Here is a 17,042-nt window from a genome sequence, read left to right on the forward strand (position 1 = left end):
TCCCTTTGCTTCCTCCTCCAGCTCAATGACCATCAGGCAAAAGATCAAATGCAGGGTCTGGCCTAGGCATGAACTCCCTTTCATGGGGCCGAGCCCCTGGGCCCTGGGCAGGCCAGTGGAGGCACTGATGGGAGCATAGCCACCAGGTAACTTGGGACTCAGAGCTCAGGAAGAGCCAAGGCCGGGTCTGACATTCCTTCAGCAAGCACTTCAGCAAACAAGAACAGTTTGGCCCTTCTCACCTCCCCAGAGGGGTGGGAGGACAGCCTGGAAAGCTCCAAATGTTCACAGAGGCCATTATTTTGATACTTCTTGCTCAGCACTGAGTGGGGGATGGTAGGGGTAGAGGGAATATGAGGCTTCTGCTCTGGGCCTCACATGCTTCTGCACATCTGGGAGCTGAAGCCCTCAGAGGGAATTCTATATTTAGACCCACCAGGAGGAGGGTAATGACATGTCACCACCACCTCCAGGGCCAGCCCCCCACCTCTGCACTAACATGACACATGACTCAACTTCCCTGCAGAGCTCCAGCTGAGGGGGGACCGCTCAGCTGGAGCTGAGGTTAAAGACTGGGGCTGCACTCAGTCATTACACCCTTGCCCTGGGCCCTTTACCCACCAGGGCCCCAAGTTCCTGGGTTATGCTTCAGAGCCCTTCAAGGCAGAACCACTGTGGGAATGCAGGCAGGGTCAGCCCAGAACAAGGAGGAAGGGAATCCCTCTGTTTCTTAGAAGCTGACACAGGAGTCTGGAGGGAATCCAGGAACACAAATGGCTACAGAATCTCAGGAATAAATGTCTTGGGGGAAGACACACAGGTCTTCCAGCCAGTGATCTGGGTTCTAAACCCCTCACCCTCACTTGAATCTCCTGAGCAACCAAGGCCTGCATTCCTTAAAGTGAAATGACTGGCACATGGGATCCCAATACCCAGCCATTTAAAACAAAGTCAGGTAAAAATGGACTCTAATGTTCTCACCATTTTTATCACTTCAACCTTACTGAGAGTTTGAAGAGATCCTGCTTTCATTATCAGAGGAATACTAAAGCCATGGAATATGGGAGCTAGAAGAGGCTTTTTTCCCTAAAAACTGTAAATGTTCTCTGAAAAATAGAAGGGAGCTTGGAGGCAGAAACTACCCAAGCCAATCTCTTCTTCGTACAGAAGAGAACAGGTTAGGGAGGAGTGAGGTGCAGACACTATGAGCCACCATTTTTTAAAGCACTTACTATGCCAGGGACTGCACCAAAAATGTTCAGAGCATCACTTAATTTTGTCCTTTGAAGCTGTTCTTTTTTTTTTTTTTCCTTTTCATTTTACCTTTTAACTTTTTCCACCTTACTAATCACAAATATTCAGTAACTTGCTTGAGGTCCATGGTTAGGTGGGTAAACACCTACGATTTGCTCCCAGGTCTGACTCCAAAATGTGTGCTCTTAACTTTTCTACCCAAACTGAAGCCATATTAAAATAACTGAACCACAATCACTTTTTAAAAATGAGTGGCAGAGCTAAAACTAAAATCTAAATCTCCTAAATTCTCTTCTGAAGAACTTTGTCATTTTATTTTTTTTGGATCCTTCCCTTGCGTATTAATCACAATGACTTCTAGTGTCATGTTGAATGATTACATTTTCCTCAACAGATTAGGAAGGATAATTCTTACCCAAAATAATTTTGAAATTGAAAAGGTTAACATCTTACCTGGTACACTGGTGGTCACAATTAAACCATTTGCGCTAGTATAGTGGTTAAGAGGAAGGATTCTGGAGCAAAATAGCTGGGTTCAAATCCTGGTGACATCATAATACTTGGTCCAAGGACAAGAACAGTATTTTCTGTGACTTACTTAATCTAAAACATTGGACTAGTAATAGCACTGACTTTATGGAGTTATTGTGAGGATTATAAATGAATTCATTCATATAAAGCAGTGCCAAAAGATGTCTACACCCCTATGTTTACTGCTGCATTATTTACAATAGTCAAGATATGAAGCAATACAAGCGTCCATCAATATGTGAATGGATAAAGAAGAATGTGGTCTTTATATACAATGGAATATCACACAGCCATAAAAAAGAATGAGATCTTGCCATCTGTGACAACACAGATGGACCTGGGGGTATTATGCTAACAGAGAGAAAGACAAATACCATATGATTTCACTTACATGTGGAATCTAAAACACAAAACAAAAGAACAAACAGAGCAGAAACAAGACCCTAAATACAAACCACAAACTCATGGTTGCCAGAGGGGAGAGGGATAGGGCAATGAGCAAAATAGGTGAAGGGGGGCGCCTGGGTGGCTCGGTTGGTTAAGCGACTGCCTTCGGCTCAGGTCATGATCCTGGAGTCCCGGGATCGAGTCCCGCATCGGGCTCCCTGCTCAGCAGGGAGCCTGCTTCTCCCTCTGACCCTCCCCCCTCTCATGTTCTCTCTGTCTCTCTCATTCTCTCTGTCTCAAATAAATAAATAAAATCTTTAAAAAAAAAAAAAAGTTTAAAAAAAAAATAGGTGAAGGGGAGTGGGAGGTACAGGCTTCCAGTTATGGAATGAATAAGTCATGGGGATGAAAAATACAGCATAGGGAATATATAGTCAATGGTATTTTAATAGCTTTGTATAGTGACAGATGGTAGCTATACTCATGGTAAGGATAGCATAACATATAGAGTTGTTGAATTATTATACTGTACTCCTGAAATTAAAGTAACAATGTGTGTCAACTATACTTCAATAAAAAAAATAAACAATAAAAAATCATTTCCTAAAAAAAATAAAAAATAATGCACTTAGTACCTGGCACATAGTAAGCACTCAACAAATGCTAACTCTTATTTGGGAACCAAATCCATTAGCTAGAGCTTAGGAAGCAAAATGGTAATAATGACAATAATATTTCAGTTCTGTACTGTTTTATGGCTTTCTGAGCCCTTCAACACAAAATATCTCATTCGTCATCTCTAGTCCTGAAAGTGTCAAAGGAAATAGCATTATTGTGCCATTTAGCTAGGAAAGGCATAATTAATGAAGGCAAGAGCGGTGCAAAAAGCCTGTGATATTTCTGCATTTGTGTAAGCTTGTTGTTATGGCAACTGTCCCGTGTCAACGACCCTTTTTCAGGCAGAGAGAGACCCAGTCTTGGAGCTGTCGCAGCACATCTGTTTCTCTGCTCAACTGATTAGCTCTTGTTTGCAACAATGAGCAGATGGAAGTAAAAACAAAAAAAAAAATTTTTTTTTTTTTTTCTAAAAAGAAGCAAATGTTTACTTCATCCGTAAGTCTGCTTTCTAATACAGAAACAGATCTTTAGCTGTTTTAAGAAGATGCCGAGTAAACTGGATCCTTAATATATGGGCCACTTCTCTCCCTGGTAGGACTGCAAATTGTAGTCAACTATAAATTACAGGTGACAGGTCCTTCATGTATGTCTTTTAAAATGATGTGTCTCATGCTCTAGTTTCAGAGTATTCTTCTACTACATCTCTGTGTGTCTTTGTTGTATGAGCTCATACAACAAAGTGGGTTGGGAAACCTGAATTCTGGGACCGAGACTGCTCTGAACTAGCACAGAGAATGGCCTCTCCCTGCCTTAGTTTCTTCATCTGTCAAATGGGACTTGCATGCCCATGCTCTGAAAGGCCAAACAGTTCTGGTACTTACTAGGTATGTGGATTTGGGCATGACCTCTCCTATACATTTCTTTGAGCCTCAGTTTCCTCAGTGGCAAAATGGAGAAAATAGCATCTACTACAGAGAGCTGTTGAAATGAAATGATGTGTTAAATACCCCTAACCTAGTTCCTGATACATTAATGTATCCTCAAGCAAGTGAAAGTCCCCTTCCCACCATACACCTGCTTATTAGCAGGTACAATATTCAAACTATCTGACACTCAGCTGGCTCATGGCACTGGAGCTGGTCCTTGTGGTCCCTTGCTTGACAGATATTACCTGTAGTGGGTGAACCATTAGGAGATCTGGGGTGTCCGAAGGAAAGAGACAGGCACCTCTGGTGGCTGAGGAGCACTCAAGGGGCTCTGGAGGCCAGCCACTTACCATCCAGAATAGAAGTATTTCAATATTTTACCAATCAGTATGGCCACACCCATGCATACCAGTTAACTCTAAGGCATTATTCTAACAGTCTACAAATGTCCCCAATAAAAATAACAGTGATACTTTGGTCCTTTTTCTTGAGTTTCAGTCATTTACAAACATTCAGTTTAATTCTTTGCTACATGTGACGGTGGGAAGGGAAGATGAAGGATCAATTTCCCCAACCCCCCACCATCACCATCAATACACATAAAGTAGGCCTGTATCCCATTTTGTTACAGACCAGGATATTACCAGGCATGTAAGTGATACAAATACTAGCTGAGCAATACCAACACTGACAGTGGACATGGGCTGTATTGGAAATCTTCTAGTTCAGTGGGTCACAAAATATAGATTCTAGTCACCGTTACCCACCTACCCAGTCAGTGTCCCTGAGCACTTAGCCTGGCAGAACCTTGGATACCTTATCTATTAAGTCATGTACTCATGCCTAACTGACATCCTCACAGATAGGTGTGAGCACTTAAAAAATAATATCTGTAAAAGTTCCATGCAAATGTGAGATACTATTATGCATAATATTTATTATAAGAAATTGGCTGTCAGGAAACAGTAGAGTAGAAAATAGACAATAAACATAGCTAATAGGAAGACTGTGTTAAATATATACATACATATATATATATATATGTATGTATGTATATATGTCTAAGATATAGGCTAAAGTAAGAGGCAGGGAGACCAGAAGTTCAATGTAAACGGAGGGTTGAAGGAGGTAACCTGAGTCAAACATCGCAGGAGATAATAAAAAAAAAATGCTTGGCTAGAGATCAGGTAGGACAGAACAAAATTCTGAAGATGCTGAGTACCCAGGTGGGAAGGCAATTTGTTATGCTTAGTACATCCAGAAAGAACTGTGTTTGCCTTAAACACCTGAGGCTGTGAGAGAACAGTGTGTGTGTGCGAGCATGTGTGTGTGTGTGTGTGTGTGTGTGTGCGCGCGCAGAGAGCCAAAGCTGAGCTCTCTAAGCTAGCTCCTCTAACATGCAGACCTGTAGATCCCAAAAGAGTGGCTGATTATCCTGGAAACTTGAATTATTTACTACAGGAGGGGTATTAAGAATTTGGAGGGCTGTTATGGGTTAAGTTGTATCCTCCAAAAAAAATATGTTGAAGTGCTAACCCTCAGAACCTCAGAATGAAAACTTATTTGGAAATAGGGTTGCTATAGATGTAATTAGTTGAGTCAAGGTGAGTTCATACTGGAGCAGGGTGGGCCCCCAATCCAATGTGACTGGCGTCCTTATGAGGAGATAGCCATGTTAAGGCAGAGACACAGAGGGAGAGGGCCTTGTGACTACAAAGGCAGATACTGGAGGCCAAAGAATACTGAAGACTGCCAGCAAACCACCAGAAACTAGGAAGAAACGAGAAAGGATCTTGGAGGCTTCAGAGGAAGCGAAGCCCTGCTGATGCCCTGATTTTGGACTTCTAGCCTCCAGAACTGGGAGATAATAAATTTCCGTTGTTTTAAGCCACAGAGTTTGTATTACTTTGTTATGGCAGTCCTAGAAAACGAATATGGAGCAGACAGCCTTTGACCCCAGGACAGGAGGAGAACCCTCTTTAACTTCTTCAACACAAGATCAGCCTCATGGAAGTAAAGGGGGGTGTCTGTTTGTACCAAGCGTACTTTCACTGGTGGCTACTGCAATACTGGAGCCACTACTGCCCCTCAGATATTCACAGGCAAGACTGCCCCCCAAGTCAGCCCCTACCTACAAAGCCATGCAGGTCGCAGCAGGCACAGCCGGGATTTTTGATGGCTTCACGTAGCTGCTGAACCAACAAACTCTGCAACTCCCCACGTCTGTCCTTACGCGAGAAGCTTAATTTCCTATTGCTTAAGTCATTTTGCTCAGGGTAATCTGTTAAACACATAGTTTCTATGTTGAGTGTTTTTCTTTCCCTCTTGTCTTCCCTAAGTCATAGTATGAAGTACTATCACACTTAAGGGCACCCCTAGAATTCTTCTTCTATTTTGCTGAGTTGATACTGCTTTTACCGAGTATTTTTCAACTTTAGTCATATCCAGATGAGGCAGTGAGAGGAAATAAGTGGAGAGTGTTGACAATCTCAGAGTCAATGCCTGCCGCAGCTTTGAGCTGCCCCAGTGAACTGTGCATTTGGACTGTTCATCAACATTTGATTGTGGTGTGGTCACATTCCATTAGCTACCTGGTTTGTAGTATAGTCTACTTGAATTAAATACTGAAGTTACTCAAGCTGGCGAAATAAAAATGGAAATAAAACTGTGGAAAGAATAATTGGGTTCCATTTCTCAAAATTAAACAGGATCAAGGATCTTTCAGCTGCATTTTCAAAATAAAAGCCCTGGTCACCTGCAAGGATTTCATGCCACTGGTACAGGCATTGTTGTCATGTTTAATCTAAACACCGCTTATTCACACTAGAGAAGCAAAAGCATATTAAGATCAATATACTACGCAGGCTGTCACATGAAGGCAATGTTCATTTGAACCACTGCTGATTATACTTTCGAGAACTGCTCTTGACCCAAAGCTTTGCTCGCCAGGGAGAGTACAAATGTTTGTGGAATCGGCCGGACAAATGGAAAACTGTTCCTGTGGACATTCTTATGCAGAATTATGAAGCAAAAAAGCAGCTTTGTTGGAAAGAGTAATTCTCCATTTAGAACATAAAAACATGAGGATTGTGTAGGCTTGAGCACCAAGAACTGCAGCCCGGGACTGACAGCATACCCCTGGCACAAGCAGGCATCCTGAGAGAATCTATGAGGCAGGCATGAGCCACCAGGCACTTGCTGCTGAAAGGCACTGTCTCTCCACACGGCCATCTGCCTACTCCTCAACTTAACCACTAGAGCAGGTAGGATGCCATGCTGGCTTTTCCCTGCTGAGAACACAACCAGTTCCAGACAATATGGGCAACAGAGGCTCACCACAGATCACTATACTGCCCCTTCTAGAAACATTCCACATATTTTATTCAACCCAGCTGAAACTGAAAAGTCACACACACCGCATGAGAAATGTAGAAAGCCAAGGGCAGGCTTCTCTTATTTACGTTTTGTGATTGTGGGAACACTAGCTTGCTGTGGGTTAGAAGAAGAACACCATCTTCGGTGTTATGTCATCCTAAATATGCGCTGAGTGGCCTCAGTTATTCTTTAATAACAGATCAATCAAAATCTACAGAGAAATTTGTTGATACCAGTAGTTATAAAGCCTCTGCAAACTGCCCTTCAAATGCATCATCTCCTTTGGCTTTTTTTTTTTTTACCAATGGATTCATTCATCCGACAGAAGTTTACTGAGCACCTACTCTGTATCAAGCACTATGTTGAGAGTTGGACATCATAGGACCCGCTGACAACTACAATGGGATGATCACAGTGTGCTAATGGAGGCTGTAAAGGCTGCAACAGAAACTTAAGGACACGAGCCTCAGTGTCAGCCAGGCATTAGGGAAGGTTTTGTACCGGAGACAGGTGCATCTGAGCTGAGACCTGAAGACTGAGGAGGAACGTGTCAGAGTTCTGAGGGCTACTCCAGAAGATATAACAGTGCATGGAAGGGTTTAAAGGAATGCTGTATCAACATGGATTTGGGGTGAACTTGTTGTTCACTATTCTTGAGGCTTAAGAATAAGTAAATTGGGAATCAGTAACCTGAGAAGAAGGTGGATAGGTAGATACGGGCTGGAATATGAAGGGCTTTGTTCACCTTCCAAAGGAGTTTTGATTCTGTCCTACAGTGTTTCTCAAAGTGGGGTTCACAAGGTCTCTATGAAAATTTTTATGTTTTTGTTGCAATAATTTTATTAGTAATCAAATGGGAGGAACAGTGATAAAAACATATTCCAAATCATCTGGATGACCATTTGCCTCACAATTTCAGTGCCCCTATTTATGTTTACTATTAAGTCAGCATAAGCCAACAGAGATGTACCAGTTAGAGACCAAAGATGTTGTCTGAAGATCACCCTAGCTGAAATTGAGTAAAGTGGTGGGAGAACGGGGTCACCACATGGTACATGGTAATAAGTAGGACAAAATAACTCAAAATAATACATGCTGTCATGCTCTGAAACATATTCATACTGCAAAGGACAACTGAGTTTCATAAAACAGTGTCATCTGTCTCATTATATTAAAGGTGTTTATTTGAATGATACTGGCTCTGTAGCTTTTTCATAACACATTTTTTTCCTTTTAGTTTTATAGTTCTATAAACATAAGGCAGAAGTTTATAAACATAAGGCAGAACTAGTTTCATGTTTTTTAAATCCTATTTAAGAAACATTTAAGATTTAAGTAAACACTGGAATCTGCAGGGTTTTTCTTTTTCTCCAAAATGGGCCTGTCCATAACCCAAGTATGAAAAAGGACCATAGAGAATTGTGAGCCACTGAAAAACTTTCAGCATATTGGTGTGAACTGACTGCTGTGTTAGGAGCTCACCTGTGCAGTCACATAGAGGAAGAACAGCCATGGGGTCAGAATGGAGATAGAAAGACCTCTAAGGAGATGAACGCCTCAGTCCTGTTATTAAAAGCGCCCATTTGCTTAATCCCAGAGACCTGCTCAGGGCACAGGCCCCAGTACTGTGGAATTAAATGCTGACAGGGCAAGCAAAGCTGTATCAGTATTTCAGGGTATGCCTTATCTAGGTGGAAAATTCCCCAAACTTCTACATGATTCATCTCATGGAGGCCTCTGTGACGATGCCAGAACTAAATTAGGACCAAATCCCAGGTTTTACTAGAGAGCCAAAAAATCACACAAGAGAAGTTGCTATCTACCTGGTAACAACAACAAAAAAAACCCCAGGACCTCTGCATACAGTGCCATAGTCCGGCTGGAGCTGAAATCTTTCTCTTTACCAATCCATGTGTCACTGGGTGCACCTATGCAGGGAAGGTGACTTTTTCTAACTTACACAAAGGCTGGGTGAACTTGCCAAGCCATGACCTGTGGAGAGAGCTGCATCTTCTGGAGGGAACACCTTTTTCTAATTGCATGAAGGTAACTTATAGGCTAGCTATGACTTAATCCTGCTTTTCTCAGATTATGTGTCATCATTATCACTCCCCAAACCGGAACTTACAGTTCTGAAAATTTGGGGAAGCATATGATTTTCTCATAAAAAGGCATAGTACCAGCACACTCAACAACATAAATAAATGCCTTCTGATTACCTCAGGAGCCATCCAGAATGGGGTGCCAACAGATGTGTTTCTCCGTAGACGTGTACTGGTGAGTTGAGCAGAGACACCTATAAGAAAAGGGTACCATAATTCAGCAGTGAACAGAGGGTGATGCTAAACCAGAGGCTGGCAAACTTTTTCCATAAAGGGTCAGATAGTCAGTAGGCTCCAAGAGCCATATAGTCTCTATCATAACTGCCACTAGAGAGCAAAAAGCTGCACGGACAACACAGAAACAAATGAGTGTGGTTGTGTTTCCATAAAAATTTATTTATGGGTACATATAATTTTCACATGTCATAAATATTCTTTTGAATTTTTTTCCCCAATCATTTAAAAATGTAGAATCCACTTTTCTCTCACAGGTCATATAAGAGGAGGCAGGTCAGATTCAGTTGACCTGTAGTTTGCCAAAACTGTAGTTTGCCAGTCACTGTGTGGGAGCACTTACCTCTCTATCTAAATCACTAGAATATCTTTTTCATAATGAACATTCCTACCCGTATTGCTACAGAATTGGAATTAAAAGAAAATATCGGGGCACCTGGGTGGCTCAGTCGTTAAGCGTCTGCCTTCAGCTCAGGTCATGATCCCAGGGTCCTGGGATCGAGTCCTGCATCGGGCTCTCTGCTCGGTGGGAAGCCTGCTTCTCCCTCTCCCTCTCCCACTCCCCCTGCTTGTGTTCCTGCTCTCGCTGTCTCTGTCAAATATATAAAATCTTAAAAAAGAAAGAAAAAAAAATATCAAGGGGGACCTGGGTGGCACAGTCGGTTAAGCATCTGACTCTTGGTTTTGGTTCAGGTCATGATGTCAGAGTCATGAGATGGAGCCCTGCATCCAGCTCCAAGTCAGTGAGGAGTCTGCTTGAGATTCTCTCTCCCTCTACTCTGCCCCTCCCGCTTATGTACTCTCTTTCTAATAAATACATACATACATAAATAAATCTTTAAAAAAAAAAGAATATATCAAGAACTAAACCCAAAATATCTTCCTATTATATTTCCAAATATTTCAGGTGATTTCTTTCTTAAAATGGTGCTTCATTTTATGGACGAAGAAAATCGGCATGTATTATTTATAATAGAGCATCAGTGGAAACATAAAAAGTTTCTAGTCCCTTATCTTACCTAGAAGCCTGGAAACCTGGCAAGAAACCTATGTTTGTCAAATGGAAAAAGAAGCTGACGAAAAATATTATGATCTAGGGCTCAGTGTTGAGGACCAGAATTTTAATGTAATTCCAATGTATTTTATCTATCTTAAGTCTTCAGCTCTCTTCTTTATACAAGTGAATAAAGTAGGGCACCTGGGTGGCTCAGATGGTTAAACGTCTGCCTTCGGCTCAGGTCACGATCCCAGGGTCCTGGGATCGAGGCCCACATCAGGCTCCCTGCTCGGCGGGGAGCCTGCTTCTCCCCCTCCCTCTGCTTCTCGCCCTGCTCATGCTCTCTCTCTCTCTCTATCTCTATCTCTGTGTCTCGAATGAAGAAATTTAAAAAAATACATTTAAAACAAGTGAATGAAGTAGAAGTAAAGATGCACTGGATTAGCAGTCAGAAAACCTGTTTTCCATCCCAATTATGCCTTTTCCTAATTGTATGACCTCAAGCAGACACCCTCACTCTGAGCCTCAGTTTTCTTATCCTCAAATTGGGGATAATGATACCTGTCACACCTAACACAAAGGGTTCTTCTTAAAGATCAAATAAGAAAACAAATGTGAAATAACTTAAAAATTGTAAAATATTTTACAAATATAAGGTATTCTTTTATGCCAAGCAGAAATCTAAGGCAGCCCTTAACAGAATCACAAGCATTGCCACTAAGGCTGTTGAGGATGAGAACTTAGAAACCTGAATCAGGCACAGTTTTGCCAAGGCCCAGGTTGTTTTGGGTGATGGTTGCTGGACACTTGCATTCTCTTTATTAGAAATCCAAAGAGGGCTCTCTAAACTCTACTGGCCATGGATAATTTGTTATTTTGCCAAATTCCCTGCTATAATTTTGGTTAAAAAAAAAAAAAGCTTTTCTGTTTTTAATTTCTAGAAATTTCTTTTGCAGCAACTGCCTTCTACTGGCAAGATTAGGAGACTCACTTCAAATCACAAAGCTGGTGAGTAGATAAATCAGCATTAATCCCCATCCTCATCCTCCTAGGCTCTTCCCCTCACAATACATTGACTGCCCTTGGGACCACGTGTAAAATACATCTCTGATGTTATCTACAGCACATTCATAGGGTTATACCATTCCTTATAAATAAGGAGGAGCATAAGACTTGAACAAAGTCCCCCTCTGCTATTTTTCTTTGCTTGCTCTTTTAGTAAATAAACCAGTACACCTAAAGTAACTTCATTTATTTTTGAGTAATTTCTTCTAAGCAAATCATTCACTAATACATTTTAATACTGAATTCTTTCTTAACAACAAAACAATGAATATTCAAAATCATCAATCTTTTCTTCTACTATGTTGACATTTATGAAGAACATTTTAAAAAGTGCTTCTGTAAATGTTTTCTCATTATTTGTATCAATCAAAGTGAAGTACTGTTGTTGAACACATTTAGAAGACTAAAGCATTCAATAAACTTAAAAAGGAAAACCAAATGGTTTGTTGGTTTGTGAATATCAATACATAAGTGTTGCAAGGAGATATTTAATAGGTCTCTGGCCTTAGGTGATATTGCTCTGCATTTCCTCTCACATTTCCATTTCCTGTTAATGTTTCCAGTTCAACCAGCCTCACATGTAGCAGCAATATTCACAATTTAAAGGGATGTTAGCTGCCAGACCCAAAGGACTATTTTACCTTCTGCTCACTGGGAATAAGTATGCCTGAGGCTAGAAAAAGTCATTTGAAAGACCAAACTGCTTTCTCTTTTCATATGCAAAAGAAGAAATGACGAAATGTAAATTATAGACAACAGCCCTGAGAATAGAAATTCTTCCCAGAAAAGCAAGTTTTTCCATCAAATTCTTCTTTTGAAACACTTTTATTTTCTATCTTTAATAAAATTGCTTCAAAGCTGAAAATAGATTAACAAACACCATCTCCTAGGGTGATCCATCTGGTAAACCCCCCACTCTCCAGTCTGTGTTTGACTGGAAAAGCCCCTCAGCCTATGGGATAGCAGAGAGGCCCCAGTCTTCTGAGACTGCAATAAATTGTTGCCTTGGGCTAAACTGCACACATCAAGAAAACAAACGACAAGCAGTCATTACCAAAGTCAACGAGCTTAACTCCTCCTTCTGTTGTCAGTAGAATGTTATTCCCCTTGACATCACGGTGGATGATTCGGTTATTGTGCAAATGCTGAAGGCCCTGCATGGTGTCCCACCACCACCAAACAACAGGAAAGAGAAAGGGGAAATTTGAATGGTTATTTTAAAACAATTACCCTACCTTTAAAAATCCAATCAACGTCCACATTTGGCTATACCTCCCTGCTGTTATACACCTTGCATATTACAGGGCCATTTCCACTTGTTAATATGCAATTGTGATCCAACTGATTACAAATTGCCCCCTCTGATGTCATCCCCAGCCTGATGGATGTTCTTACCAAGAGGGCCCCATATAAGATGTATGAGATCATTGCTTCATCCAAATGCTGGCCGCACCTGAGTAGACCTTTGACAAGTTCGGTGACTGAGCCCCCATTACACAACTGCAAGAGGAGGTGCCAAGGAGAGAGATTCAGCAGGACATACAAAAGAAAATGAAAAAGACATTAAGAAGAAAAGCTGATTATTGACCTGATGTAGTAAATTTACAGATCATAAAACTCCAGGTCAGAATAATTAAACTTCAAATTTACATTATACCGTCAAACCTAGGGTATATGTGTATATTTATTCAGGGTGATGATTTATAAGTGAAAGTACATGTCCAAAAAGTTGATTGTCAAGTGAAATATAAAAGCACAAATTATTTAGACATTTGAAAGAGAAAGCATATGAGTAATCATGGTGATTTATTGGATATTCTTCATTTTACATGAATATTGTCTATACCACACACACACACATACACGTGCATTTTAAGGATAAGAGAAGACCAGAAGATGCCGTTGATACTTGGGAGGAAATAAATTTCATTTCAAACCTTCCTGTCTCCAGGGCTAGCACTGCAGGCATCAGAAGCCCAACCAGCAGCTCTTTCTAGAGTTGCCATTTGCATGTCAAATTTATGAGGTGGAGTTCCCTCATTTGTGCGTTTAACCTTCTCATATTCAACCCTGGGCATTCAGCAACTTGATGCCCTTATTTTTTTCTGTAATGAAAAACACTGTAAAAGTATATCTTGCATATTTGCTCTTTGTTATATATTATACATTACTGAAATTTGAGACTATGTGAACCAGGCATACTATACTTTTGTGGAAATTTAAGGGTTTTCAAGGATAATTTCTACTAACTGTAGAAGTCAATATGCAGGTTTGGGCTTGCTACATGCTGTCTTAAATCAAAAGTTCTTAATCGGTTTGAGCAGGACATGTAAATACCTTGAAATTGTAGGTGGCATGTTGTATATGCATCTTGCATTTTTTCTGCTGAGAAAATTCAGAGCTTCCTTCAGATTCTCAGAGCCATCCTTTCTCTTATAAGGTTAAGACCCCACTTTAGACTAGGTTTCCCCCTGGCACTTTACCTGAAATTTGGGAAAGAGTTAACTAGTGAACAGTGGGGGGCTCCCCGGGGTTGTGGCTGCTTGAATCAACTGGCTTTTCATAAACAAGGAAATATGAGGGAACATAGATTAGCACCTTTCCTAAAAGAAGACAACTCTTTATCAAGATAACACAGTAGGATCTATTGCACTCTAATTATGAATATCTGTAATGTTTTATCAAAGGGTGAGTAGATGTTTTTATTTGATGTGTGTATCATTCCCTGTTACATAAATGGCAGATACCTTGCATACACGTTAACAATCAAAATGATCTGGAACTGAATCTGCCCATTTTTTACCATTTAAATTGCTCAAAAGTAATAATATGTGATTAAAAATCTAATTCAGAATTAGCAATCTTTAAAACATGATAAAATTACTATCAGGAATGATTTAGGAGGGACCCTAAAAGCAGTGAAATGCATTGAAGACTACGATGGTCCCATCAGTTTGTGATTAAAGTGTCCTTGGAATCTACTCTCTACCAATGTCAGGTATAACTTGTAATTCAACACGGATCATTCTGATGGCCCTAAGGCTGAGAACCAGGGTAATGTCTTCCAAAGGATTCCACATTCTCTTGATTATGATTATGTTTTACATGACCCAAAAAGGGCAAATAACATTCAGTACTCAATCTAATATCCTCTTGGGCAATGAATGCATTTTCAGTGCCATGATTTGTATTAAAAGCTAAGCTTTCAACAGACAAAGATAATTTTCCAGAACTCCCCTAAATAGATTCTGTATTTCAAGGAACAAATACTGGAGAACTGACAAGAGTCAAATGATGATCATGACATGACAGAAGGGAAGTTCTCAAGAAAAAGAAAAGCCCTCTGGAGCTGGTGGTATAGAGCTTGGAGAGCTTGAGAGAAAAAGATTGGAGTGACAATGCTCCCTCTTGAGGGGTTCTAAATAAGGGCACAATTATCATAGAAATTTCAATTTCTTATGACCCTCTTTTCATTTGTAAATCTAAGGGGAGACCTTTTCATAGGAACCTCATGCCAACAAAGGGGTGTCCATGTTGAACAGAAATGGCAGTAGGGTAGGGTGAGGCTGACCAAGGCTGGGATTTTAACAGTTCCCTACAGCTCATTCATGACTTACAGAAGATTCAGAACTTTATGCTCCATTTGGGGACAGGGATAAGACTAGAGTTTTAATGACAAGGACAACAGAGTGAGGACCTCATGATAAGAAGGAGTATCAAGGACCAAGGACATGGGGAGATACCAAAGCCATAAAGTATAGGGACTTAGGGGTCACCACAAAATTCAAGGCTCCTGTCCTTACTCCTATAGCTTTACATGAACATCTGTTGTACCTAGATCCAGATGCCACCCAGGACAAAGGGAAGAGGAAGAGGAAAGATGAGGTTCTAAAAATACTGGGTCTTTACCGCCATGATTGAGTTTTGACCTGGACTGTGAAAACAGGATATAAATAGTAGAATTTGCCCCTTTCCAAAGAAATCACTCAGTTGGACTAAGTTTAACAGAATGAATTAAATCAGTTGTCTCCTCTAGGCAGGCTGGGAGCTCAAGAACAAAGTTGAGTTCAGTTATTGAAAAGAAAGCTACCTCTTTGTTCTCAATAGTTTGTGACTGTCCAGTTTATGACCCATTACTCATTCATGAATACAACACAGTCCCTGACCTCAAAAAGCTTACCAACAGTAACAGATACATTAGAAATTAGGGCATGGCATAAGGCAGTAGGGGTGTGCCTAAGGGAGTGTGGTGGCACCAAAGAGGGAATGGTGGCCTCTGCTGAGATGGGGTGAAGAGACAGTCTGTAAAATCTTCTTAGAGGATGCAACATTTACAATGGACACATGAGTTTATGGCAGATGGACAAGAAGGGGAAGGGCATCTATGAATTCCAAATAATCAGCTACTGTTGGAACAAAGAGTGCCAGAATCCTAGGGCAGGGAGATGGGGAATGAAGGTGGGGAACAGGAAATGACAAGTGTGCCCTGCTAATGAGTCAGGCTTTATTACTACATATGTGTCTATTATAACACCATAATATATCATTAGATAGGAATGGTAAGCAATCAGCAGGTTTTAGGCAAGAGGTCTCTATTCAGATTTGTAGTCTAGAAAGACCAGGGCAGCAGATGCAGAGTGGACAGAATAGGAAGACAACAAAAGATGGACACCTGCTAGGAGATGTTGAAGCAATCAAGAAAGGTAGGGTCAAACAGTCAAGAGTCATGAGGATGAAGATTCAGGGACAGATATAGGAGGCTTTTATGAGATAGAATCTGCTATCATTTCTGACCATCTGGATGTAGATAGTGAAGAAGAAAGAGACCTATGGATCTTGTGAGACTAAGGGAAATATCAATAAAGTCCTTTGATCCTCTAAAGCCAAAGTGATGAGGGAGCAGAAGGCAGGCTGAGGACAAAGCACAAGCTAACACCCCAACCCCCCCCCCCCCCCCCGCTGTGATATATATGTGACATTCCTCAGGCACCCCTGGCTGCCCTGAACAAAGGAAAGGGAAAAACAAATGGTTAACTGATAGAGATCACAGTCATGCAGGACATGAGTCTCCATCAGTTTGCAACTGTCTTGATGATTTACAAGGAAAAAAGCATCTCCAGAAACCTACAGACTCAATTTCCTGGACCCCTAACATCACCCTCCCCTCCACAGGATAGAAAAGCTTATATAATCAGTCATACCTCACAACCCCAGTGCAGGTCTTTCTGCCCACGGGTCCTGTCCCCGTGCTTTAATAAACCACCTTTTTGCACCAAAGACATCTCAAAAATTCTTTCTTTGCCATTGGCTCTGAACCCTACCACTTCAAACCACATCAAAAGCAGTAATAGGAATGCAAGCACTATAACACCTTCATCAGAAACTCTCCTGAGCCTGGCTCCTGTCTCCGGGTGGCACATGCTTTGTTGAACTGGAAGTGCACTATTAAAATTCTACGGAGAGAAAATTTAAATTAAATGCTGGGTGATGATCCAAGCTAACTCAACCCTGGAATTCCGCCCCCCACCCTGAAACGTCACTTTATGCTCTCCT

The 17,042-nt window shown here is 41.1% G+C and overlaps 1 protein-coding gene across 1 annotated transcript in view; it reads right to left on the minus strand.

The window, feature by feature from the left end:
* The window catches only part of MYO3B (myosin IIIB), a 394,690-nt gene that overhangs the window by 367,349 nt on the left and 10,299 nt on the right, over positions 1-17,042 (minus strand). Inside the window, exons 4-6 of the mRNA XM_035008358.1 lie at positions 12,885-12,989; positions 12,544-12,643; positions 9,311-9,387 (exon numbers count right to left, since the gene is read on the minus strand). Of these exons, the coding sequence (XP_034864249.1) occupies positions 9,311-9,387; positions 12,544-12,643; positions 12,885-12,989 (282 nt within the window). The remainder of the gene's footprint in view (positions 1-9,310; positions 9,388-12,543; positions 12,644-12,884; positions 12,990-17,042) is intronic.

The sequence above is a fragment of the Mirounga leonina genome, unplaced genomic scaffold, assembly GCF_011800145.1.
Source record: "Mirounga leonina isolate KUSES-001 unplaced genomic scaffold, KU_Mleo_1.0 Mir_151, whole genome shotgun sequence".
NCBI classification, from domain to species: domain Eukaryota; kingdom Metazoa; phylum Chordata; class Mammalia; order Carnivora; family Phocidae; genus Mirounga; species Mirounga leonina.